The sequence below is a fragment of the Microcaecilia unicolor genome, chromosome 5 (genome assembly GCF_901765095.1).
Source record: "Microcaecilia unicolor chromosome 5, aMicUni1.1, whole genome shotgun sequence".
NCBI lineage: Eukaryota > Metazoa > Chordata > Amphibia > Gymnophiona > Siphonopidae > Microcaecilia > Microcaecilia unicolor.
In genome coordinates this window covers 77671149-77696754 of record NC_044035.1, presented here as the reverse complement: position 1 = coordinate 77696754, position 25606 = coordinate 77671149, and the positions used below count along the sequence as shown (strand labels likewise).

Here is a 25606-nt window from a genome sequence, read left to right as displayed (position 1 = left end):
GTTTTTTAAACCCAACTTACTGCTGTTACCACATCCTCAGAGCTTAACTATTTGTTGAGTGAAAAAATATTTCCTCCTATTTTTTACAAGTATTTCCATGTAATTTCATTGAGTTTCCCTTGGACTTTATACTTTTTGAAAGCGTGAAAAATCGATTCAGTTCTACTTGTTCTACACCACTCAGGATTTTATAGACCTCAATCATATCCCCCTTCAGCCATCTCTTTTTCAAGCTAAAGAGCCCTAGCCTCTTTAGCCTTTGCTGATATGGGAGGGAGTTATTTGTGTTGCCATACTGGAACAGACTGAAGGTCCATCAAGCCCAGTATCCTGTTTCCAACGGTGGCCAATCTAAGTTACAAGTACCTGGCAAGATCCCAGACAGTACAATACATTTTACATTTTATGCTGCTTATCCTAGAAACAAGCAATAGAGTTTCCCAAGTCCATTTTAATAATGGCTTATGGGCTTTTCTTTTAGGAAGCTATCCAAACCTTTTAAAAACCCCGCTAAGCTATCTGCTTTTACCACATTTTCTGGCAACAAATTCCAGAGTTTAATTACACATTGAGTGAAGAAATATTTTCTCCATCCTTTTTATCATTTTGGTTGCTCTTCTTTGTACCTCTTTTAATTCTGCTATCTCTTTTGAGATACGGTGACCAGAACTGAACGCAGTACTCAAGGTGAGGCTGCACCATGGAATGATACAGAGGCATTATAATAGTCTTGGTCTTAATTTGCATCCCTTTCCTAATCATTCCTAGCATACTGTTGCTTTTTTGGCCACCGCCGAATACTGGGCAGAAGATGTCAGTGTATTGTCTACAATGACACCTAGATCTTTTACTTGTGCTGACTCTTAAGGTGGACCCTAGCATCAGTAACTGTGATGATTATTCTTCCCAACATGCATCACTTTGCATTTGTCCACATTAAATTTTATCAGCCATTTGGATGCCCAGTCATCATTTTCTAAGGTGTTCCTGCAATTTTTCACAATCCGCTTGTATTTTGACAACTTTGAATAGTTTTGTTTCATCTGCAAATTTAATCATCTCACTCGTTCCGTTTTCCAGATCATTTATAAATATGATCAATATCACCGGTCCCAATATAAATCCCTTCAGCACTCTACTATTCACTCTCCTCCATTGAGAAAGATGGCCATTTAACCCTATCCTCTGTTTTCTGTCCAATAACCAATTCCTAATCCACAGAAGGCATTTCCTCCTATCTCATGACTTTTTAAAATTTTCCCAGGAGTCTCTCATGAGGAACTTTTGTCAAAAGCTTTCTGAAAATCCAGATACACTAAATCAATTGGCTCATCTTTATCCACATGTTTATTTACGCCTTAAAAGAAATATATTAATCCAACAAGCTTTTTTTTACCATGCACATACTTCTTTGTAGAGTACATAAATACTTTGAACAAGATTGATTTTGCTTAATTGTACAAACATTGAAACTAAGCTTGTTGGATTACTGTAATATTATCTTGGCTGTTCCAAGCAGTTAACAAAATTAGACTATTAAAAACACAACTTTATGATTGACTTTCTTTTTAAAAATCCAATAGTATTTTCCAATATATATGTTATATATGCAGATTCATTGGGTACCAATATATGCCAGAATCTTATTCCAGTTTCTGTGTTTGACATTTAACAGTGAAATTGTGTGAGAGTGGAGGAGTGGCCTAGTGGTTAGGGTGGTGGACTTTGGTCCTGAGGAACTGAGTTCGATTCCCACTTCAGGCACAGGCAGCTCCTTGTGACTCTGGGCAAGTCACTTAACCCTCCATTGCCCCATGTAAGCCGCATTGAGCCTGCCATGAGTGGGAAAGCGCGGGGTACAAATGTGGTTGTGTTTGGTCTAGCTCCCTTATATTTGGCTAATCATTTTGTCTTTTCAACTTCAGTGAGAGACACAAGAGCTTGCAATTTATTCAGAAAGAGGCTCAAGTTACTGGAGAATCTCTCAACTTTCCAAGCAGCAAAATTAGAGAAAACTATTTTGAATTTTATGCTTTCTGCTTTAGATTACAAGCATTTTAGGTCCATGATTGACATACCTCTTTAGGAAATTTGTGTTAAATTCCGGAGATTAGCGATCATCAGTTGTTTATTACCTTGTCATTGACTTTGCTAATTTTAAAGGGAATTTTATTTTTTTGTCATAATGTGACTTTGTTAATCTCTAATAATATTTAGATTTATCTTTTATAGTCTGCATTGAACCAAAAGGTAGATAGTGTACTGTATGATACTGTGGTGTTATGTTAAATTAACAGTGAAATTGTGTGAGAGAGCAGATTTAAGTGTAAGTGAAGCAATTTTGAAAACATTCAGTTACAGTAGGTATTTCCCTGTCCTCACAGGGCTCACAATTTAAGTCTCTGCCTGAGTCAATAGAGGGTTAACTTGCCCGTGAGCAGAAGGAGCTGCAGTGGGATTTGAATCTGGGAATCCCTGCTTGTCAACCCTGTGCTCTAACCACTTGGCTACTTCTCCACTCAGTTTATATGTTTCTCCTTTCCACATTTGAATTATTTAGTACTATGCATTCTACTGTCTGTCAGTTTAAATTTAACAATTGTAATATTAATTGTGGATACTTTAAAAAAAATAGCAGGTACTTCTGTTTCAAATGTTGTTAATGGTCAGCTCAAGAAACAAGTTTTCAAATCTTTCTTTTTCCTCAGAATGCTCATTAGCTTGGACAAGTTTCTTTATCACTTGGGTTTTAAGCTCTTTGGAGAAACTATTCATATCCCTACCTAAGTTATGTTGTGTTCTGGGTTTGGGTGCTAAATAAATGCCAAAATCAATGGGTTGATAATGTTTTGAATGGGTAAAATATCTGTTTGTTATGGCATACCACCTGAGAGAGTTTACCCTTTTTATTTATTTTTTTGTCCATTTGTCTTTTTCTTCCTGCTCCTGGCACCATGAGCTTTCATTGGCATCTATCTAGATATTTATTTTTACCCCATTTTGATAAGCCTCCCCTCTTAAACTTCAAAGCAATGGCGTAAAAGGCAGGTTGACCATTAGGTATTGCCTTTATTGATGTCCATGAACCCCATCTTCACTAGACTCAGCTGGCCCGGATGTGTGGAATCAAAGCAAGCATCCTTTACATGGCAGCACAGAGTGCGGTGACTGAGCCATGTGCTCAACCCCTTTATTGCTTTTATTATAATGAAAATCAAAATGCATGCATTCAAATTGTTCTTATGTGCCCTTAAATGTGTAAATCCCAGAAGGTATGAAGTAATTACATGGTGTCAACCAGATTTACAGCTAGAGAGATTAAAGTAACATTTATTTTTAAAGTTTGTTTAAAAAAGCTAAGCAAATGATGTTTATTTTAGTTCAAATAGGAACACACTATAAAATGAGACAAACCTGTGGAAAATCCTAAACAATAATCAAATTAGTTTTGTTTGTGTTTAATAGTGTCACCAGTCATATTGAGGTGAACATCAAAATATACTCCATTAGCTAGGTGGCATTTTTCCCCCCAAAGAATAATCTGTTATGCAAATAAGGTTTCCATTTCTGGAATTTTATTTCCTGAAAATTAAAATATATTTGAGTCATATGGTATATATATAGTAAACATTTTGAGAGACAGAACAAGCTTTCTTTTTCTGTGACCAATTCTCTTTAGACTTGTCCATGTGACACATTGATCAGGAGTGTCCGAGAGGATAACCAATGTTCATAGGGATTCCACGTTTTATGGTACTGCGGAATACGGCCAGTGCGTAAAGCTGTCAACTTCGACATCAGATGAATATAGTCCAGCTTCCGCAACACTGACCGCAGTTCCGGAAGTGTGGGTTGCTTCCATGCCGCAGCCAGCACCAATTTGGCGGCCACAAATAGTTGTACGGCAAAGCGGTGTATGGAATTAGGAATTCCTGCAGGTCTAAAGTGGAGTAAGCAGTAGTCCATTCTCATCGGATAGTTCGCTCCTGTAACTTCACCCAGAAATTTCAATATCTCCCACCCAGTACTCCTGCGCATGCTTGCATGCCCACCACACATGAGTCATATCCCCCACTACCTCCAACACAGAGCTGACCCTGTTTTAAACATTTTAACCAAGCGATGGGGAGTATAGTACCAGCTATATAATATTTTATGACCGTTTTCAATTAGGGCACTAGACACCGAGACTGCTAGCAGAGATCTAAGTGCCACTTTCCACTGAGGCTTTGTATAGATTTCCCCCATGGCCTTCTCCCATCTTGATAGATATCGCTCCACTGGGTTAGCATGCAGAAGTAGTGCCCTATATATTCTTGAGATGCTACCCCTTCCTCCTCCCTTCATCAGCCCCTCCTCCAATTTAGTTTCCGGTAGCTTTAACTCGTCCTGTGCTCTACGAGCTATAAAGTCCTTCACTTGATAGTACTGAAAAGCTTGCAGGGGAGAGAGGCCGTGCTCCTGGCACAATTCCTGGAATGGCACCGTCTTATCCGTTTCCCACATTTGGCCTAATTCATGGAGCCCCATCTTCTCCCATCGCAAGCTTTCTTTTTCTAATGGCAGACTCAGTGAAGTTATTAAGGATATTGAACCTTTATTTTTTTGTTACATTTGTACCTCGCGCTTTCCCACTCATGGCAGGCTCAATGTGGTGGGGCAATGGAGGGTTAAGTGACTTGCCCAGAGTCACAAGGAGCTGCCTGTGCCTGAAGTGGGAATCGAACTCAGTTCCTCAGTTCCCCAGGACCAAAGTCCACCACCCTAACCACTAGGCCACTCCTCCACTTCTGCTTCTTGTGTGCTAAAATGCAGAACTTTGGAAGGCATATTAGTTGTAGAAAAGACTGGCTGTTTGAAGATTGTAGTATTTTCTATCAACCAATTTAATGTTCATGCAAAATTGATGCCGTGCACAAGCTTTTTTGGCCTAGTCTCATAAACAGTACCATCCAGAATGCTAAGTGAAGGTGCATCAGAACTGGTACTTCTGAATAGTCAAGTAATTTGACTTCAAAAAATCATATTTACATTCCCTTTTGAGGTGGCATCCATGGAATTCTCTATAGAATTAAATTGGGCCTTGACTTAATGGATTCCTGGGCCTCTGAATTTAGGCTTAAAGTAAATTGGGATAAGACTGACTTTTTGGTATTAACCAGTCCATATGACCATGATCCCTACATTTATTGTAGCATTGGCTGCATTACTTATCCCTTGGGATCCCTTTTACAAAAGCGGTGGTACGCCCAATGCAAGCTTACCGTTCGCTAAAAAAGAAGTATCGCCAGGCTACCACAGCAGCCTGGTGGTAGTTCCCGCCCCCAGTGCATCTTCATATCCGGCGCTATAAAAATATATTTATTTTTGTAGCGCCCGTGCTACCTGGTTACTGCAGGAGCCCTTACTGCCACCTTAATGGTTGGCAGTAAGGGCTACCCCGGAAATAGCCACGTGGCAAGTGCTTCACTCGCTGCACGGCCATTTCCTAAAAAAAAAAAAGAGAAAGACCTACCTTTTACCCGCTGTAGTAAAAGGGGACCTCGGCATGCATGAAACACACGCACCAATGCCAGCGCAGGCCACCTTTTGCCGCAGCTTGGTAAAAGGGGCCCTAATTCTTTTAAAGTGCTTTGGAAGCTGAAGTGAATCCGGCCATTTTTTTTTTTTTAATAGATATTTTCAGTTTACTTGTCCAGTCTGTAGTCTTGGCTCAATTTAATTATTGTAAATCTATCTATGCTGGTTGCAAAGAATGTGTTTTAAGGAAGCGTCAAACTGCCTATAGTACTGTGGTCAAGTTAGTCCTGTATGTGCCACGCTTTGGAAGGGCTACCCCACTGCTGATTCAATTGCATTAGCTTCCTCTTAAGGCAAGGGTTGTTTTTAAGCCCCGTGCTTTCATATTTCAGAATTTATATGGCACTGCCCCGGATTATATGTTGCCCATTGTCACTTTACCTTCTCACAGTGCTACCTATGGTGCGAAAGAATGTCTTAATTTTCCTACCTGTAAGAAAGTAGTCTTAAGTCAATTTATTCTGCTACTTTTTCTTACCAAGGTACTAAGTAGTGGAATTCCTTACCAAAATACATTTGATCCCAGCATCATTACTTAGTTTTTCGCAAGTTTTTGAAATCTTCCCTTTAAAACAAAATTCTGTTAGTTGATGCCTAGTTTTTTCTCCCCCTCCCCCCATTTCATATGTATTTATGATCCTTTCCTTTGCTGATATGTGTAGGATTATGGCTTTTATTTCATATTTTGTACTGTGTTCTTATAGCTTGTTAGCCACATTGAACTCAAATTTGTACAGGAAAGTAAGGGATATAAATGTCATAAATAAATACTGTCAAGCAGTGTGTCTCTAAATCAGTCATTCCAAACCCGGTCCTCGTGGCACACGTAGTCCCGTCAGGTTTTCAGGATATCTGCAAAGAATAGTTATGAGTTAAATTTCCATGCAATTGAGCCAGTTCATGCAAATCTATCTCATGCATATTCATTGTGGATATCCTGAAAACCTAATGAGACTAGTTGTACCCCAAAGACTCAGTTGGGAATGGCTGCTCTAAATGATGAAGCTGTTCAAACCCATTATCCACTTTCAAATAATTGTCATGATATATGAAGAATACAGTAATATTAAAAGCTGTTCAGCTTGAAAAGATACAGGGATTCTTATTTTCACAATGACATAAACACTTCAGGTTAACATTAATTTATCCATCATCTGGTTTGTTAGGAATTCATTTTTTATTTTGTACCTTAGTTGAAAAAGTGACTAGATAATACAAATGGAAATTTTTTTTAAAAGGCTACAAGATTCTCGTTAGAAAATTCCATTCAAGTTTTAGAAAATGAGTTGCTCTACCAGTGGTTGCCAAAAATGCTAAGAATCTGTATCAAGACTAAAATCTGCAACTACGATGGGCATCAAAACTTGGTGCTCAGGAGCTGCCAGCACATCTGGTTTTAATCATTATCAAAATGTACAATTGAGATATACATTAGATGTTAGTAAAAACAAACAAAAAAAAAAAGTTGCAAGATCCGAGACAACATGGTTTCACCAAAGGGAAATCGTGCCAAACGAATCTCATTGAATTCTTTGACTGGGTGACAGGAGAATTAAATCAAGGACGTGCTATGGACGTAATCTATTTAGATTTCAGCAAAGCTTTTGACACGGTTCCCCACAGGAGGCTCTTGAATAAACTGGATGGGCTGAAGATAGGACCCGAAGTGGTGAACTGGATTAGGAACTGGTTGACGGGCAGACGCCAGAGGGTGGTGGTGAATGGAGTTCGCTCGGAGGAGGGAAAGGTGAGTAGTGGAGTGCCTCAGGGATCGGTGCTGGGGCCGATTCAGTTCAATATATTTGTGAGTGACATTGCCGAAGGGTTACAAGGTAAAGTTTGCCTTTTTGCGGATGACACCAAGATTTGCAACAGAGTGGACACCCCGGAGGGAGTGGAAAACATGAAAAAAGATCTGAAGAAGCTAGAAGAATGGTCTAACGTTTGGCAATTAAAATTCAATGCGAAGAAATGCAAAGTGATGCACTTAGGGAGTAGAAATCCAAGGGAGACGTATGTGTTAGGCGGGGAGAGTCTGATAGGCACGGACGGGGAGAGGGATCTTGGGGTGATAGTATCTGAGGACCTGAAGGCAACGAAACAGTGCGACAAGGCGGTGGCCTTAGCGAGAAGATTGCTAGGCTGTATAGGGAGAGGTGTGACCAGCAGAAGTAAGGAGGTTTTAATGCCCCTGTTTAAGACGTTGGTGAGGCCCCACCTGGAGTATTGTGTTCAGTTTTGGAGGCCGTACCTTGCGAAGGATGTCAAAAAAATGGAAGCGGTGCAAAGAAAAGCTATGAGAATGGTATGGGATTTGCGTTCCAAGACGTATGAAGAGAGACTTGCTGACCTGAACATGTATACCCTGGAGGAAAGGAGGAACAGGGGTGATATGATACAGACTTTTAAATATTTGAAAGGTATTAATCCGCAAACGAATCTTTTCCGGAGATGGGAAGGTGGTAGAACGAGAGGACATGAAATGAGATTGAAGGGGGGCAGACTCAGGAAAGATGTCAGGAAGTATTTTTTCACAGAGAGGGTGGTGGATGCTTGGAATGCTCTCCCGTGGGAGGTGATGGAGATGAAAACGGTAACGGAATTCAAACATGCGTGGGATATGCATAAAGGAATCCTGTGCAGAAGAAATGGATCCTCAGAAGCTTAGCTAAAATTGGGTGGCGGAGCAGGTGGGGGGAAGAGGGGTTGGTTGTTCGGAGGCGAGAATAGGGGAGGGCAGACTTGTATGGTTTGTGCCAGAGCCGGTGATGGGAGGCGGGACAGGTGGTTGGGAGGCGGGAAAAACTGCTGGGCAGACTTGTACGGTCTGTGCCCTGGGAGAGACAGGTGCAAATCAAGGTAAGGTATACACATGAGTTTGTCTTGGGCAGACTGGATGGACCATGCAGGTCTTTTTCTGCCGTCATCTACTATGTTACTATGTAAAAAAAAATCTCACAAATGTTCATTGGGGATATCTTGAAAACTACCAGTAGTCTTTTAAATATTGATTTTAGAAACCACTGTGAAAAAATCAATGTGGATTGCTGAGGATGAAGCAAAAAATCAAAAACAAATAGTGGAAACCATACCTGCTCTTTCCACCTTTTAATGAGAAATTAAAAATTTAGAAAATTAAAATGTTTTATTTTTTTGAAGTACAACACCGAGTGTCAGTTGATTTACCAATATATTGGGTGCATATATAGTTTCCACTATTTGTTTTTGATTTTTAGTTATAAGTAATATTTCCATTATGTTCATTCCCAGTATTCCAGGACGAGTGGGTAGTTATGTCCATTGACTAGCAGGTGGAGAAAGAAAATACAGAACTGAGCACCACTACATAGTTCCCTGCTAGCAGCTCAGCTCCTCAGTATCTTCTGTCTCCAGCAGGTGGATGGACAGACTTCCTCTGTCTCTGGTTATGAGGCCTCGCTCCTTCCCAGTTGAGCAGAGTCAGCAGTTGACATACCTGGTGGTGCTGGGTCCCTGTCGTGCCTTCCCCCTGGGGTGTTCTGCGCCTTTTTCCTGTTTTTCCTTTGTGTGAGAGCCTGCTCTGCAACCAGTCTACTCAGAAGATGAGGCAGGCAACACAGTGAGTCTGGCAGGCCGGTGCTGCTGCCGTTCCCTGTTGTGACGGGGGGGGGGGGGGGGGGTGTGACTGTGTCCCTGGGTATTGTGGACCCAGGGTGGTGGGTACTTTTTGCTGTGCTTCAGGCCTCGGGACATTGATGGGAGCACTGTGTGTCAGTGCTGCAAAAAAACAAACAAACAAACATGGAGGAAGTGGAGGAGCAGTTTTAGTGATTGGATCAGTGGAGTGAGAACCAGGGAGCCTGGTGCAAATCTCACTACTGCTCCTTGAGGTCTTTGGCCGATACAATCAGACTGTGATTCCTCCTAAGACAGAAACTACCTAATCTCCTGAATGTAATAAAAATAAAGCAGGTGGGTAGGGCGATGCGGCACATGGTTTCCTGCGCAGTGGCAGGCCATGGCAGCCCCTGCTTAGAGTGCGACCTGCTAACGCCCATCTTCGGGCTGCTAGGAGCAGGGGCCGGTGTTCCTCCTTGGACCGCTGCACGGGGTGCAGTCCAGTTTCCACGTGGAGGAGCTGATTCAGGGCTCGCACGTACAGGGTGCTCGGTCACAGCAGCGCTTTTCTTTTGACTCCGGTCCCCGATGCAGGGCCTCGGCACTTTGCCTCAGAAGGAGGTGAGAATGGCAGCCATTTTGTTTTTTTCGGCAGAAGTGAAGCCCCCCCGATCAGCCGGCTGTGTCGGTGGGGGTCCCTTCGTGGGGGGGGGGGGGGGGGCTGGGTCAGGGCCATCCCTTTGCTCCACCAAGCCTTGGGCTGGGGCTTGGAGCCTCTTCTCCAGCAAGCCTGGCAGTTCTGGCGAGAGAGAGAGGAGATGGGGATCTCCCTGCCTGTTCCCAGGGGATCGTGACTACTGCCCGGTGGAGACTTAGTCTCGGATTTCGCTGCAGTTCGACTGCTAGGAGGCAGCCCCCCTGATCAGAGGCACTTGCAGCGCTCCCTTGGGGAGTTTCTGGAAGGTAGTCAGGCGGCTAACCTTATGAAGGGCCTCAGGGGCCCATTCAGGGTGTTCCCCCATTCATTTGGGCATTCGAGTCCTGCTTGCCGCAGTGTGGAGTGCATCTGACACAGTCCTACAGATTGGGAGGACCGTGGCTCATTCTTTTTTCTCTGGTGCCAGAAGGAGATGTTTCCTTTTCTAATTTGGACTCTGTGTCTGCAGTCACCTACAGTACATCCCTCCTGGTGGTTGGCGGCCTTGCCTTGAGGAATCTGCTAGTAAGGAAGTCGAAACGGTGACTGCTTTGGAGCTGCAGGCTTCTATTTGTGGCCCTCTGGTGGCACAGGCCTGTTTGCAGTGGCATCAGCAGTCCCTTTTCCCAGGGCAGTCCCCGGGCTGCCTGGATGGAGGCGGGCTTAGCCTGTCTGATGACCACTGTGTATGTCATTCTTAGTGGTTCAGCCACAGGCATGTCATTGATGCTCTCCAAGAGGCATCTTTTGTGGCTGTGGGCATGGGTGGCGGTTGCCACTTCCAAGGCCTGCGTGGTTAGGTTACCCCTTTGAGGCACATTTCTCTTTGGGAATGGCCTCAGCAGTTTGGTTCAGGAGCTGGGTGAACGGGCCCCAGCATCTTCCAGAAGACGCTCCTTATTCCTCTGCTCACCTTACGGACTCAGCAGGTGCCCTGTTTCGTGACAGCTCCACGTGTAGGTCTGGTCATTAGACCTTTGGCCAGAGGGCTCAGTCTCGGGCTCGGCAATCGTTCCTACAGGGGATGGAGAGTCGGCAGGGCATTCAGAGTGCATGGCTGCTGTCTCACAGCAATCCCAATGAAGCCAGGCCTGCTGGTCCGTCAGGGCCTACAGGGGGCCGCTTCAGGCCTTTCATGACTTGTGGTCTACCTTTTCCGCAGCTCTGGTGCTGGTTATTCTGGGTGATGGCTTCCAGTTGGAGTTCTCCCAGCCAGTAGCTCCTTACAGTCTCCTTGTTGGGGGAGCCTCTGGCAGCTCAGAGCAGAAGCTCAGTTGAGGTGCTTCTGGCCCTTCGGGCCATTGTTCCCGTCCCTCCCTCCGAGTGCGGTCTGGTCAGCTCCCCTCCTATTTTGGAGTTCCCAGGAAGACGGGAGCAGTGCAATCCAATCTGGATCTCAAGGGGTCCACCGGTGTCTGTTTTCGGATGGTGACCCTGAGGTCTGTACTCCTGTCCATTTGGAGCAAGAGTTCTCTCTGCTCCTGAGACCGGGGAGGTGTACTTACCTTCCCCTCTGTGGGCTGCTTCTGCAGTTCTTTTTCAGTTCCGGTCCCGGCCATTTGACCTCCCCTCGAGCCCGGGGACCTTTTTCCTAGGTTGTGCGCGTAGCAGTTTTTCTGTGGAGACGGAGGTTTCATTTCTTCTTGCACTTGGACAGCTGGCTAATCCGGGCCTCCTCTTGTCAAGACTGTGTGGAGGCCCCTTCAACAATGGTTCGGTTTCCCTGTGAGCTTGAGTGTTTCTCACAGAGGGTGGCACTTTAAGTTAGTGCACCGGATACTTTGCTCCTTCTTCATTCCCAGCTTCCAGCCTGGGATTTCGTGCAGGTCCTCGTTTTTTTTAACAGCAGCCCTTGAAGTGGTACCTTACACACTGATGCGGCCAATTCATAGGGCCCTGTTCAGCCACTGGTCTCCGGTTTCAAAGGGTTGCAGCTTCCGGCTTATTTGCTCCTGGCAGTCAGACAGAGCTGAGGTGGTTGCAGCTTCCCCAGTCGTTGACCCTAGGGAGGCCCTCCCCGCTCCTACCTTGGGAAGTGGGGTCTGCGGAGGACAGTTTCTTGGGTTGGGGGCCCTTTGCAGGGGTCCCCTAGCACAAGTCTCTTGGTCTCCACTAGAGGCACATTGGCCCCCTATCCTCTGGAGCTGTGAGTGGTGCGCTAAGCTCTGGAGGTTTTTGCCCCATTGTTGGGAATGCTTTGGTGTGGGCCTTTTTCGGACATTACTATGGCACTGGCCTCTTCTCCTAGCAGTCGGCTGGCTCGGGAGCCCAGTTGGTTATTGGCGGGGGCAGAGAGACACCTGTTGTGCCTTTCAGCTGTTTGAGGGGTTCCTCACATGGAGACTGACCTTCTTTGCAGGCACGCTTTGACTTCCAGCAAGTGAGAGCTGTCGGTCGAGCCATTACAGCTGGTGATTTGTTGATGGGGCTTAGTTCTCCTGGCCTATTCCTATATCACGGTTCCTTGGTTCTTCAGCTGTCACAGGGAAGAGGTCTCTCGGGGTCTGGACACCCTGCTGCGTTTGTGTCTGAGCAAGGGACTCCCATACACCTCCCCCCATGCCGAGGTTAGGCCGGGAGTGGGGGAGAGTGGCAGACCTTCGGGATACAGTGCTCCTGTTCTCCAGCCTGGACATGGCTCCAGTGCTATGCAGAGCTCGTGAAGCTCCTAGTTGGGGAGCTACTGCAATTCCCTCAGTTTCGAGGTTTCTTCTGTCAGGGCCTGGTGGTCATGGAGGATTCTTCTCCCTTTGGTCTTTTGGCTGCCTGCAGCGCTTCCACACGGGGCTGAGAGGCACTGTCAGGTCAGTGCAGGGGGCCCGATACGGAGGGGGGCGGGAGCGGCGACGGGGATGGGGAGGAGGGTGGAGGTTGTTTCGCGCGATGTTCTTTTCCAGGCGGCAGCGGCGGTGGTGGCATCCGACAATTCAACTCTGTTTCCCTCTCTGTTCCGCCCTCTGACGTCATGACGCGAGGGCGGGACAGAGAGGGAAGTCTGTACTGCGCATTTGCAAGTGAGTACGGTCACTTGCCGTTTATATGTTTGATAAACAGGCAGCCTGCCTCCATGCAAACTGGGGCAGAACATTTGCAGGTTATACTTCACAACCCCTCCACCCACATACCACACTTCATCTCTCCCAAAGTACCATGAGGAAGATTATAGCTCCTAATTCTGGATGTGATAGTAAGTTGAGTGAGCAATGGGCATGTGCTTCCAGTGGGGGATGGCCTAGTGGTTAGGGCAGTGGACTGAGAACCAGATAAGTTATTTTCACTATTCATTGCCTCACATACAAATCACAGATGCTAAGGGTGGACTGCCCCCGAAGAGTGAGATTGAAAGTTGTCATAGGCAATGTGTCTGAGGTATACTAAGTGTCAAAAAGGAATTGCAAATGAAAGAAGCAACAGAAAATGTTTTGCTATCTTTTGTGCCTCTGGAGGAATATAGACTGAGTGTAGACTGTATTATGACATTTTTCAAAGGAATTTGTGTGGGTAATTAACTAGATAACCCGAGTAAATTAACCAGGCTGAAAACCTTCCTTTACCTACACGTGTGGACTTCGGTCAGATTTTTAAAATGAAACTATATGACACTTACAGACAGAGGCATAAGAAACACAGTCACGCTCTTGCTTTTCAGACTTATACCTTCTTCTGGTTTGAAGCTTCTTATGTGTCCACTTAGTGCTCCTGTCAAACATTGAGCCTGCAAATAGGTGGGAAAATGTGGGATACAAATGTTATAAATAAATAAACTAGCTCTGCCATTATCTGAAGTTATTTTCTTTGTTGTCGGATCTTTTCCTTAGCCTGCAGCAGCCCCCTCTCACTTCCTTTCCCTCTTCCCATCCTTGTCATTCTTAACCCTTCTCAGTAACCCACATGAGAGCTGCATGGTGGTGCTCTCCCCCCACCCCCAGGCCTTCCCAATGTTTGGATCCAACCCACAAGTTTGTCTCTTCTGCTGGGCCCTCCCTACGTGGAGTTGGTATAACTGGGAACATCATCAGGAAGCTGATTGGCTTGCTGGTGCTGCTGGTGATATTGGAAGCAGGCAGGCCAAGCTCATACTCACAAAAGGGAAGATCAACTTCTGAACTCGACTTTTTTCAGGTCCAGACATTAATGCAACAATGGGAATGCATGCAGTACTGTGAAACTCCTGACAGTTTGCAACCCTAGCCTCCTGAGTCAAAGCACATCTGACAGAGCTCCCCTGAGTACTTGAGCCCTAAACATGGTACTGTTTTGCCAGTGTTTTAATCTAGCTCTGCCCCTGTTAAAATACAGCAGTTCAAAATTTTAAAAAAGCAGTTTATCAGGAGGGCAAATCAACTGAAGTCTATTGCCCCTTCCTTCATATCCTGACAGGTACAATTAGGAGCTAAATTGCTGACACAGCTTGAGTATCTCCTTCTACAAAGTGTACAAACAACATTATGGGCATCAGGAGTAGGGCCGTAGTCGCCAACTTTTCCAAATAATTGGGGGTGCTAAATCCAACCAAACTTATCGTCCCCTGGACACAGTGAAGGAGTGTGGTCAATATTGGGGGTGCTCAAGCATCTACAGCACCCACAGAGCTGGCAACAGTGAACAAAATGTTCATTAGAAGGGGCGGTTCATTGAAGAGGTCCAACTGCCTCTCAGGTGATAACTTGTTTTTCCTTTTTTGCTCATCTGATTCATTTAAATAGGATTTTCTATTGCTGTGCTGTGGATTATCCCTCATTTCATCTATTTGTTGGAATGCTCATCGAAATTTAAAGACAGAGATATTAACTGCATACTTGAACAGTTTTTGTGTATTTGGATCTGTTTTTGCTTGCTCTCCTGTCTTCCTGAGTCTCACCTATCCACCCCCATCCTGTTAGACTGTCACTGAAATGCTTTGATGTTTCACTCATATATACTGTCATCTACCAACATTTGCTTATTTCCGATCTGACAAAGAAGGGCAACCTTCAAAAGCTAATCAAGAAATGTATTAAGTTATGTCCAATAAAAAAGGTATCATCTTATTTTCTTTTCCATGTTTTATTTTGTTTTATTTCTATTGATTACCTTTAAAAGTGGACTAACACGGCTACCACACCTCTCTACTCATAAGTAATGCCACACTGGGAAAAGACCAAGGGTTCATCGAGCCCAGCATCCTGTCCACAACAGTGGCCAATCCAGGCCAAGGGCACCTGGCAAGCTTCCCAAACGTACAAACATTCTATACATGTTATTCCTGGAATTGTGGATTTTTCCCAAGTCCATTTAGGAATAACATGTATAGAATGTTTGTACGTTGATGCTGTTAAAATGCCTGAAGGTCTACGATAATACCTCTGTACGTATATTTGTTTCTATAAGACCCATTCCTTCTTTGGGTCTTGGTATATACAGTCTCAGCGTACTGTACACTGATTCTGATAGATTACCTCATAGGCACTGAGGAGGTTTCTTATTGTTACAACCAGTTTTTCAATATCTTTGAGTCAGTTTGCAGTTTCAAAATTGTATCAGAGTAGGACTTTTAAGCTGATTGATGGTTTGTATCTTATTTAATGCTGTTAAATCAGTTTTCAATATCTGTTTCACTCTTGCAAAATTCTTTATTGATAGTTTAGTTAACTGATCTTTTCTTTCAATAATTTTGTGCTGGGTTGTCTTTCTTTGTTCCTAGATATTTATATACACTTTACTGTTCATGTTCCTTCAGTCAGAAAAGGTGTTTTCATTTTTATTCATTTTTCCCTTAAGGCTGCTTTAGTGCATTTTGTGCAGGCCAAAAACCATCCTAATGTTTTTGTTTTTCAGAGTTATTCTGCTAAGTGACAATCATATGAGCTATAAATTACATACAAGACAGTAAGTGTGATATAATCGTTAGTTTATCTAGGGTTAAGGCTAAATTGGTCCAAGGAGTTGTGAAAGTTACTCAGTGGTTTTAGTGCTGTTCCAAAGCAGTGTGACAACATAGAACTTCCCTGAAATAGTACTTGCCAGTTTCTTGATGATATGAATGAAACATTACTCGTTCTGTTTCTGGTGACGTGTAGGTTGCCACATTTTCATAGTGAACTTGAATATGTCAAGTGTGGCATCAGTCAATGGTTTATGTTGTACCTTTTGAGGCAAATTATTATTAAAGAGTGAGGAATGCTAACCAAACTCTTTTACAATCCAGCCTGTGTCACTTTTGAGATTGCAGCTTTCCTTTTACTGCTATCTATGATTGTTTGATACCGCATTAATTGGCTTCTGCTTCCACATGCTCCCTTCTTACTTCCCTTTTGTTCAGTTGCTATATCATCATTTGTGTTTTAGCCATGTCCGACGATAGCCAGCATTTCACTTAGCTGCTTTGGGGCGTCATGGCTTACCAGACGATGCAACTTCATCCGTGAGTGCCCTGTCAGTGCTATTGTATAAGCTCTGATAGGAAATGCACAGATAAAAATTTCTGGCCATCATCAGACGTGGAAAAGACATAACTCTATTATGAAGCTTTGAGCTTTTCAGATAAGTTGACGGCTTTTATTTTTAATGAAATGCTCACTTGAATCTAGAATATACTGTAACTGAGATCATGGAAAGTTTTTTTGTGCTGATGATAAGACTCAGCTCATTGGATTTTTAATTGGATCTATTTGAGGCTTTTTGTTTCCATTTTAATGGAACTATGCTTTAATAGTGGTTCTTAAGTTAAAATTGTCTCCTGCAACTAGAAAGTATACAGCGATTTTGTTGTCTTATGTCAACTGCAGTTGCCCCGTTGGCTACCTATTATGTTTTCTTTGTATACACTGACAGTATTAATGCATGCCTATTAAGGTGTTTCATTTGCATTGTGCTGACCTTGTCAGTATCATATCTATTACACGAATGCTCTTCTATACTGCTTATTACAATACTAGTAAAAAAGGTCCGTTTCTCACACAAATGAAATGGGCACTAGCAAGGTTATCATGTAATGGCGATTATGTTTTTAAGGGAACCGTTAGGATGCGAGTTGTGGTGTGAGTTCTGCGCTTGCCTGCTTCCCGCCACCCTGCTGTTGATGGAGTTTGAGCGATGCAGGAGTTTGGACGTCAACGGCCAGTTGTGGCACAAGTTCCTGCCTCGCAGCCATTCTGAGTTTGACACGGCGCTCATTAATGTGTACGGCGTACGGGCTCCGAGTTCCATGCCCCCCTCTGAGTTCCAGGCCCCCCCCTCTCCTTCCCTCTGAGTTCCAGGCCCCCCCTCTCTCCTCCCCTCCGAGTTCCAGGCCCCCCTCCCTCCCTCTCCTCCTCTCCGAGTTCCAGGTCCTCCACCTCCCTCCCTCTCTCTCTCTCCCCCTGTCCGAGTGGCAGCCCGACCTGCGCTGACTGCCCTCTTCTCCCAGTCCTCTGCCTGCCCCTCGCCTTCCTGCGTGCCACCCAGAATTTAAAAGTTCTTACTTCGGGGTCCGGTGGCAGCAGTGAAAGATGAGCAGGCTCGGCGCTTCAGCTCTGCTTTCCCTTCTCTCTCAGCTCTGCCTCTGCTCCCGCCCTTGTGGAAACAGAGGCAGAGCTGAGAGAGAAGGGAAGGCAGGCTGAAGCGCCGAGCCTGCTCGCCTTTCACTGCTGCTGCCTGACCCCGAGGTAAGAACTTTTAAATTCTGGGCGGCACGCAGGAAGGCGAGGGGCAGGCAAAGGACTGGGAGAAGAGGGCTGGCTGGGAATTTCCGTTCCAGGACTTGCGGGTGGGTCAAATATTGGGGGTGCTCGAGCACCCACAGCATCCATGGAGTTGGCGCCTAGGCCTCTCTGTCCAGCAATTCTTCCCTCCCCTCAATGTACAGCGATTCTCCTCTTCCCTGCCCTGCCCTCCGTGTCCCGCGATTCTCTCCTCTACTGTCCTCCCATCCATTCTCTTCTGCCCTGCCCTTCCCTTCCCCCCTCCCTCCCCTCGCGATTCTCTCCTCCCTCGATTTGTACCTGAACATTCTCTGGCTGGCTGGCACTGGCTTCCCTTCCCTCTCACTATTCCGCCCTCCGACGTAATTATGTTTTGACGCGAGGGCGGGGCAATGAGTGGTTATGGATGTTACGAACCCAGGCATCCAGACGTAGAACGTTGGAGGTACAAATTATATAGGATCATTCATATTCTGCTGACATATTTACCATATTTGTTTTGCCATTATTTTACAATGCTGTTTAATGTTTATATTTCTAATACTGTATCATGTTAGTCCTGTTACTAGGATTGAATTCGCCACCTCCAAGTTTACCCTATTGTATTTATGCTTGTATTTGGTCTTTTTGCTATTGTTTTGCTGTTAAGAAATCTGTTTTATGTCCAGCTGTACCTGCTGTTCACCACCTTGGGTGAATCTCTTCATAAAGGTGATTAATAAATTCTAATCAATCAATAAACAAACAAATAGATTTTCAGTTCTATTTTCTGGGTGTTCCATTCCTTACCTCTCAACATCAAATTCCTAAGACCCTGACACTCTAGCATATTCTCTATAAAAGAAATTGTATGACAGATACTTTACCTTTGCAGAAAAAAAAGGAATTAGTGTTCATATCTTCTTCAAAAATAGCATTTTGCATGGGTTCCATCTACTGTCCTATCTCCCCTGGAGGTGTTGTACATATGTATTTTAATGCCCTTCAGGATATAAACCTGTATACAGTTGCTAGGATTATTTGTTACATCATTTACTTAATTTCTTGCTGCCTTTATGACGGGTAATAAAGATACTGACTTACACACAAATATAGAAATAATATCTCATGTTTAAGGTTTATTAAATTCAACTGGGAAATACTTTAACTCTTTGAATATTAGATCATATGTACTCAGCAAGAAAAATCTGATTTATTTAAAAGGTTTACATGGGATGTCATACACAGTTTGATTTTGTTGGAGCCGTATAATTTAACTAAAATAATTCCATTGCTTAACGTAGATGATATAAAATGCAGGAATCTAACGTGATCTACTTGCTTATTACAGGTATTACCAATGTGTCCCATTGTCCTCTGAAACCAGAAATAGAATGTTTCCTGATGCCTAAATACCTGCAGATCTTGGATCATAAAATATATATAAATTATTATGCATGCTCAAGCCCATTTTATTTTACTTAAACAAGTTCAATGCGTAAATTAAAATTCAGTATAGTAGCTAACCAAATTGTTCAGGAGTGTCCTCTGAATAAATTGGAGGGAGAAATTTAAGAACCTCATTTTAGCCCTTGGTAAGGTTCTTGATTGGCCTTATGGCTATGGCCATTCTAGAGCAGTGTTTCCCAAATCAGTTCTGGAGTTACCCCCTTGCCAGTCAAGTTTTCAGGACATCCACAATAAATATGCATGAAAGAGATTTGCATATAATGGAGGCAGTGTATGGAAATCTAATTCATGCATATTCATTGTGGATATCCTGAAAACCTGACTGGCAAGGGGTACTCCAGGGCTGACTTGGGAGACACTATCCTAGAGAAATAGATTTGCCTAATTTAGATATTAGAATAGAAAATGAGTGTTTGTGTGCCTTTATATTTTATATCGTAGTAAGACAACATTGAAATGAAGACAAAATTGACTGCTTTTTTTCAGGTGCAAATTCGACCATGGAACTTGAGTGATAGTGACTTTGTCATGGATGGTTCTCAACCATTGGACCCTAGGAAAACTATCTTTGTTGGGGGAGTACCGCGACCTCTCAGAGCAGGTGAGTGGGAACTAAAAAGTCAAATGATATCTATTCCTTGTACTTAATGGCTATTTTAAATGTAGCTGGCTGGCGTTCCAAACAATTTGATATTTTCCTTCGTACTATGTAGGAATAATGTAACTAGCAAAGTCTTAACATCATTTTGCTATGGCTTAGTAAATGGCATTGATTGGCTGGCCTGCTACTGAAGACTTCTGATGATCCAGTGTCTCTTTACTTCCTCTACCCTACTCCCACCCCAGTGCCTTTTAAATCCTTCGGTGCTGGGCCCTGATCCTCTGACACAACTTTACGGGACCTGGAAGCTGCGTCAGAGGGAAGGCCCAGGTCTGGCACAAGCAGCTAGTATGAGTTGTTGCTTGCTGCCAGCCCACCACTGAAAGATTTAAAAGGTACGGGTGGGGGGTTGGGAGAGTGAAGTTAAGAGATGCCGGATCATCTGGGGGGGGGGGGGGGGGGGGAGGAGATGCCAGGTGGTGCTCAATCCTGCCCAAAATTGGGTGTCTGGCAACGCCTTGGTGACAATTTCTTCAATATTTTATAGATCTTTTTATAATTGTTTTGCACTGGAATCCCTAAAATTCTCAAAAAGAACTTCAAGAAGAGACTTGAAAGGCTCATATCTATTGTTTAAAAGCTACTTACTTTTTTGCTTGAATTTTTTGTGTAGGTTGGTATAAAAAAGGGAATATAACAGCTTATGTTAAAGTAGCATTTTTCTTTACAGTTGAACTGGCAATGATTATGGACCGTCTATATGGAGGTGTCTGTTATGCTGGCATAGATACAGACCCAGAACTGAAGTACCCGAAAGGTGCTGGTAGAGTTGCTTTCTCTAATCAGCAGAGTTATATTGCTGCTATTAGTGCTCGCTTCGTTCAACTTCAGCACAATGACATCGATAAACGGGTAAGTATTAATACAGTACCACTGGTTATTATAACTGACTTTTGATTACTTGGACAAAAATAAACTGTTTGCTATTTAAAAAAAAAAAAACCCATTTGTATCTAAAAGTTAGTTTTAAATTTATCATCCTTGACCACAGGTAAATTAAAATATGATCCCATTCGGGTGTGAAGATGGTGATTTTTTTTTTTTTAAATGTCTTGAATGTTCAGATCATCTATGGATGATGCTAAGGCTAGTCTAATAGTATTTTTTCAGAACCTGCAAGATGTATCTTTTTACATTAACAAAATAAGATGAACAAGTCATCTTGGTTCACCATTAATACTATGGTGGTTATTTTAGAAGCACAATTCCTGTTTTGGACATCTGAAAACTGGTACTTAGATGGACATCCAAATTGTGATTTTATAAAGCCAGGATACAGACATCTAAAACTGCAGTACATCCATATGGCAAGGGGACATGGTCTGGGTGTATTTTGGGCAGGACCAGGGAGGGGCCAAAAGATGAAAGTCCAGTTCTTATTGGAGAAGGGGAAGGAACATGCATGTCCAAAAAGATTGATACCTGTATTTAGATCTGGTGTTAGGAATGCACAGGTTATGCAAGGTACTCCGATTTGAGCAGTTCTGCACTGGAGGAAGTAATGAATCGTCATAGGTATTTTTTGCTTCAATGGAGGGCAAAAAAACAAACAAACCAAAAAAGAGAGAGAATATTAGAAACACCTACAGTGGGATTTCAACCAGCAACCTCTGGCTCTGCTCTGGTTCTCAGCTAGCAGTTCTAACCTTAGTCTACTCCTCCACATGGATTTCTGGGTGGCCATTTTATAATATAAATGTTCTTATGCTGCCACACCAGATGTTCATGTCCCTTATTTTGCTGTATGTATTCAGTTTATTTCATTTTATACAATGGATGTTCATGCAAGACATAGCCAGAGCCGAATTATAAGGTATAGGCAAGTTAGACACATGCCTTGGGCTCAAAAGTTTAGGGGATGTGCTCTGGATTCAGGAGGCTAGGATTGCCAACTAATAGCCAAAACAAAATGCAGTGTGCTGTAGCAAAAACGTATAAATCAATACTATGTGAAAGCTACAGCCTAAAATTATTGGTGTTATATTGGTGAAACAGAGAAAAAGCCCTCAGAAACCACTGGCAAACTGCCTGCGGTTTAGTGCATGGTTATATATAATTCAATTCATAACTCACACAGCGTTTCTATCATTGGGCAAAAAAACTCTGTCACCACAGGGCTATATATTTACAAGCCTCAACAGGATTATACTGACTGACAGCAATAGTTTTTAAAGTATCAGGCCCCACTTATGGCCCGAATCAAATCAGCAAATAAAGACTTAGCTTTGAACTGAATTCAAGCACTCTTAGAACGGACAAAGAAGAGTGCTTGAATTCAGTTCAAAGCTAAGTCTTTATTTGCTGATTTGATTCGGGCCATAAGTGGGGCCTGATACTTTAAAAACTATTGCTGTCAGTCAGTATAATCCTGTTGAGGCTTGTAAATATATAGCCCTGTGGTGACAGAGTTTTTTTGCCCAATGATAGAAACGCTGTGTGAGTTATGAATTGAATTATATATAACCATGCACTAAACCGCAGGCAGTTTGCCAGCGGTTTCTGAGGGCTTTTTCTCTGTTTCACCAATATAACACCAATAATTTTAGGCTGTAGCTTTCACATAGTATTGATTTATAGGATTGCCAACTGCCTGGTTTTTTTTTTCAGGATTCTAAAAATCTGTAAATTACCTATCTCAAAGCCAGAAGGATGGCTAAGTGTGTGGATATTTTTTCAGAGTTAAGCCCACTACAGTTCTCCATTCTCCCCCTTCCCTCCCCCTTCCAATGCACAGGTTGTGGTAGGATCCAGCCAATGGGAAGGTTTCTAGTCATAGGAAAGAGAGGCTGAGCTGCAAGGATTGTGGGGGATGCTGAACTTTGCACAGGGTGTTAGGAAGCTGGAAAGGTGTTCCCACCAAGAGATTGTCTAGGAGGGTCCAGCACGGTCCAGCACTGCAGTGATCACTTGAGATAAAGAGGAATTGGTATTTTTGTTGACAATGGTTAGCTGAACATTTCAATTGGATGCATGTGTAACCTTGCTAACAGTAGAACATGAACTGTCGCTGCCATATGTCCCAATAGCTGGAGAAGTACTCTGGTGGCTGTGAGTTGAACTGCTTGAACATGATGTACCAGTGAAATGATGTTCTGTACTCGTAATTGGCAACTTTTCTAGAGCTAAAGGAGTGATGAGATGAACTCCTATATACTCTAGTTGTTGTACTGGAAGGAAGTGTGACTTTTCTGCATTGATTAGGAATCCTAGATTGTTGAGAAGATGAACAGTAATCTGCAGAGCTTGAAGGGCCTTCGGTGTGTTTGGCCTACTATTAACCAATCATCTAGATAAGGAAATACTATCAAACCCTGCTGGTGCAGGTGGGCCATTGTTGTGACAACACACTTGGTTGAAGACTTGAGTTGCTATAGTCAGACCAAATGGAAGTACCTTGTACTAATAATGACTGTAGGCAACGATAACACAAAGGAACTGCCTCGATGATTCGTGTATCGGAACATGGAGATAAGCATCTTGCAAATCTTATGGATATGAACTATACATTTTGTTGCAGAAATGGAAGGTTGGTATTTAATGTGGTCATCCTGAATCTTTCTCTTTTGATAGATCTATTGAGATTCCGAAGATCTAGAATGGCTTGAAATCCTTCTGTCTCTTTCCGGATTAAAACATATCTGGAATAGAAATCCTTATTATTTTCTGCTGGAGGAGCTTCTTTGTCTCAAATAACAATAGGTAAAAGCGTACTCCTCCTCCAATTCGATTTGTCTAGTGCATTCAACATGGTCATCCATAATATACTACTAAGACTTCTTGACTACTTTGGGATTGGTGGTAACACACTTGAATGAATCAAGGGCTTCCTAACCACTAGAACATACCAAGTGAAATCAAGATCAAACATCATATCACCGTGGAAAGCAGACTGCAGAGTACCCTAAGGATCACCATTATCACCGATCCTTTTCAACCTCATGATGACCCCACTAGCCAAGTCCTTATCCGACCAAGGCCTTAACCCATTCATCTATGCGGACGATGTCACAATATACATCCCCTACAAACACGATCTGGCAGAGATTACCAACGAAATCAAGCTCAGCTTGAACATCATGGACTCATGGGCAAATGCATTCCAACTAAAACTCAACACAGAAAAAACACACTGTCTCATCATTTCATCCCAACACAATACATACAAACCCACAAACATAAACATCCCAGGCTACACCCTTCCTATCTCAGACAGCCTGAAAATTCTCGGTGTTACAATCGACCGGAACCTATCACTAGAGAACCAAGTGACATCCACAATAAATAAAATGTTCCACTCAATGTGGAAACTCAAACGTGTGAAACCATTCTTCCCGAGGGAAATGTTTCGCAACCTGATACAATCAATGTTACTAAGCCATGCTGACTACTGCCATGCAATTTATGCGGGATGCAAAGAACAAATCATAAAGGAACATCGGACCACTCAAAACACAGCAGCCAGGTTTATATTTGGAAAAATGCGTTTTGAAAGCACCAAGCCCCTCCGAGAAAAACTGCACTGGCTTCCAATCAAAGAACGTATCGCTTTCGAAAATCTGCACCATGGTTCACAAAATTATTTACAGCAAAGCCCCGGGATACATGACAGACCTCATAGACCTGCCAACCAGAAACACAACAGCATCTGCATGAACATACGTAAATCTCCACTACCCAAACTGTAAAGGACTCAAATACAAATCAACGTATGCATCCAGCTTCTCCTATTTAAGTGCACAACTATGGAATACACTGCCAAAAGCCATAAAAAGAACATATGACCACCTAAATTTCCAGAAATCACTAAAAACAACCCTGTTCAAAAAGGCATACCCCACTGACCCAACATAAAAGCCTGCAACACAACAAAACCAAAGCATGTAACGGACATACTTAACTCTTCCTATCTAATGATCCCCAAAATGTATATTACACATGAACCTTATTCTACCACAAGATCATCTTGTATTTGTTCACACCGGTATCGGTGAAAGCCGATTCTGGTACCATGTAAGCCACATTGAGCCTGCAAATAGGTGGGAAAATGTGGGATACAAATGTAACAAATAATAATAAAAAACCCATGAGGAGGAAGGGATGAGGTGTGATGGTGGGGAATGAACAAACTTTATTTGGTACCCATTTTGAATAACACAACACCCAAGAGTCTGTTGTGATGTCTCGCCAAGCTGTGCAGAAATACTAAAGGTGACCTCCTACTGGAATGTGTGGAAGTGGAAGTTTGTCATAAACTAGAACCCGGCTTCACCTGTTGAGGCATTGCCGCTTTCTGAGACTTTCTGTGTCGAGTAGATTTTCCCCAAACTTGCTTCCTTGAACAGTTTGATCTAAGATTGTAGTTAGGTCTCTGCAATTAAGAACTCCGCTTTCTCTGATATCTCTTCCTAGAACAGTAATAAGGGAGATGTGTATACGCTGATTTTGAGGGTTTTGCATCATCATCTTCCAGGGCTTCCAGAATTGTACAGTCCTCTTTCATACCCTTTATGAGCTCCGTTACTTTTTCTCCATATAAAGTGTCTCCTGTGCAAGGAGCATCTTCTACACTTTTGATGACATCTTCTTTGAATGCTGATGCTCTCAGCCAAGAGAAGTGTCTGGTGGATATTGCAATTGCAGCTCCTCATATAGCAGTATCATAACTATCATTTGCTGCATGAATCATATGTTTTGAACACTCTTCAAATTCATTGATAACCCTTTGTAAAGAAGGTTTATCAGTTTCTGATAATCCATCTGTTAATTGAAAAAGATTATCTAGAATAGTGTACAAGTATTGTATAGTGATAATTATGCACCACAATCTTCAGCATGGAATTTTGGTACATTCTTTTTCCCATTAAATCCATGCATTTAAGCTTTTTAGTTGGAAGATAAGATGGGAACTCTTTTGCTGTTTTGGTTTTTCTCATTGCTGACTTTACTACAACGGAAGCATAT

The 25606-nt window shown here is 43.1% G+C and overlaps 1 protein-coding gene across 1 annotated transcript in view; it reads left to right on the top strand.

Annotated features, from left to right (window-relative positions):
• CPEB3 (cytoplasmic polyadenylation element binding protein 3) overlaps nucleotides 1–25606 on the top strand; it is a 270166-nt gene that overhangs the window by 226482 nt on the left and 18078 nt on the right. The window contains 2 exon segments of the mRNA XM_030203002.1: nucleotides 19471–19585; nucleotides 20316–20497. Coding sequence (XP_030058862.1) covers nucleotides 19471–19585; nucleotides 20316–20497 — 297 coding nt within the window.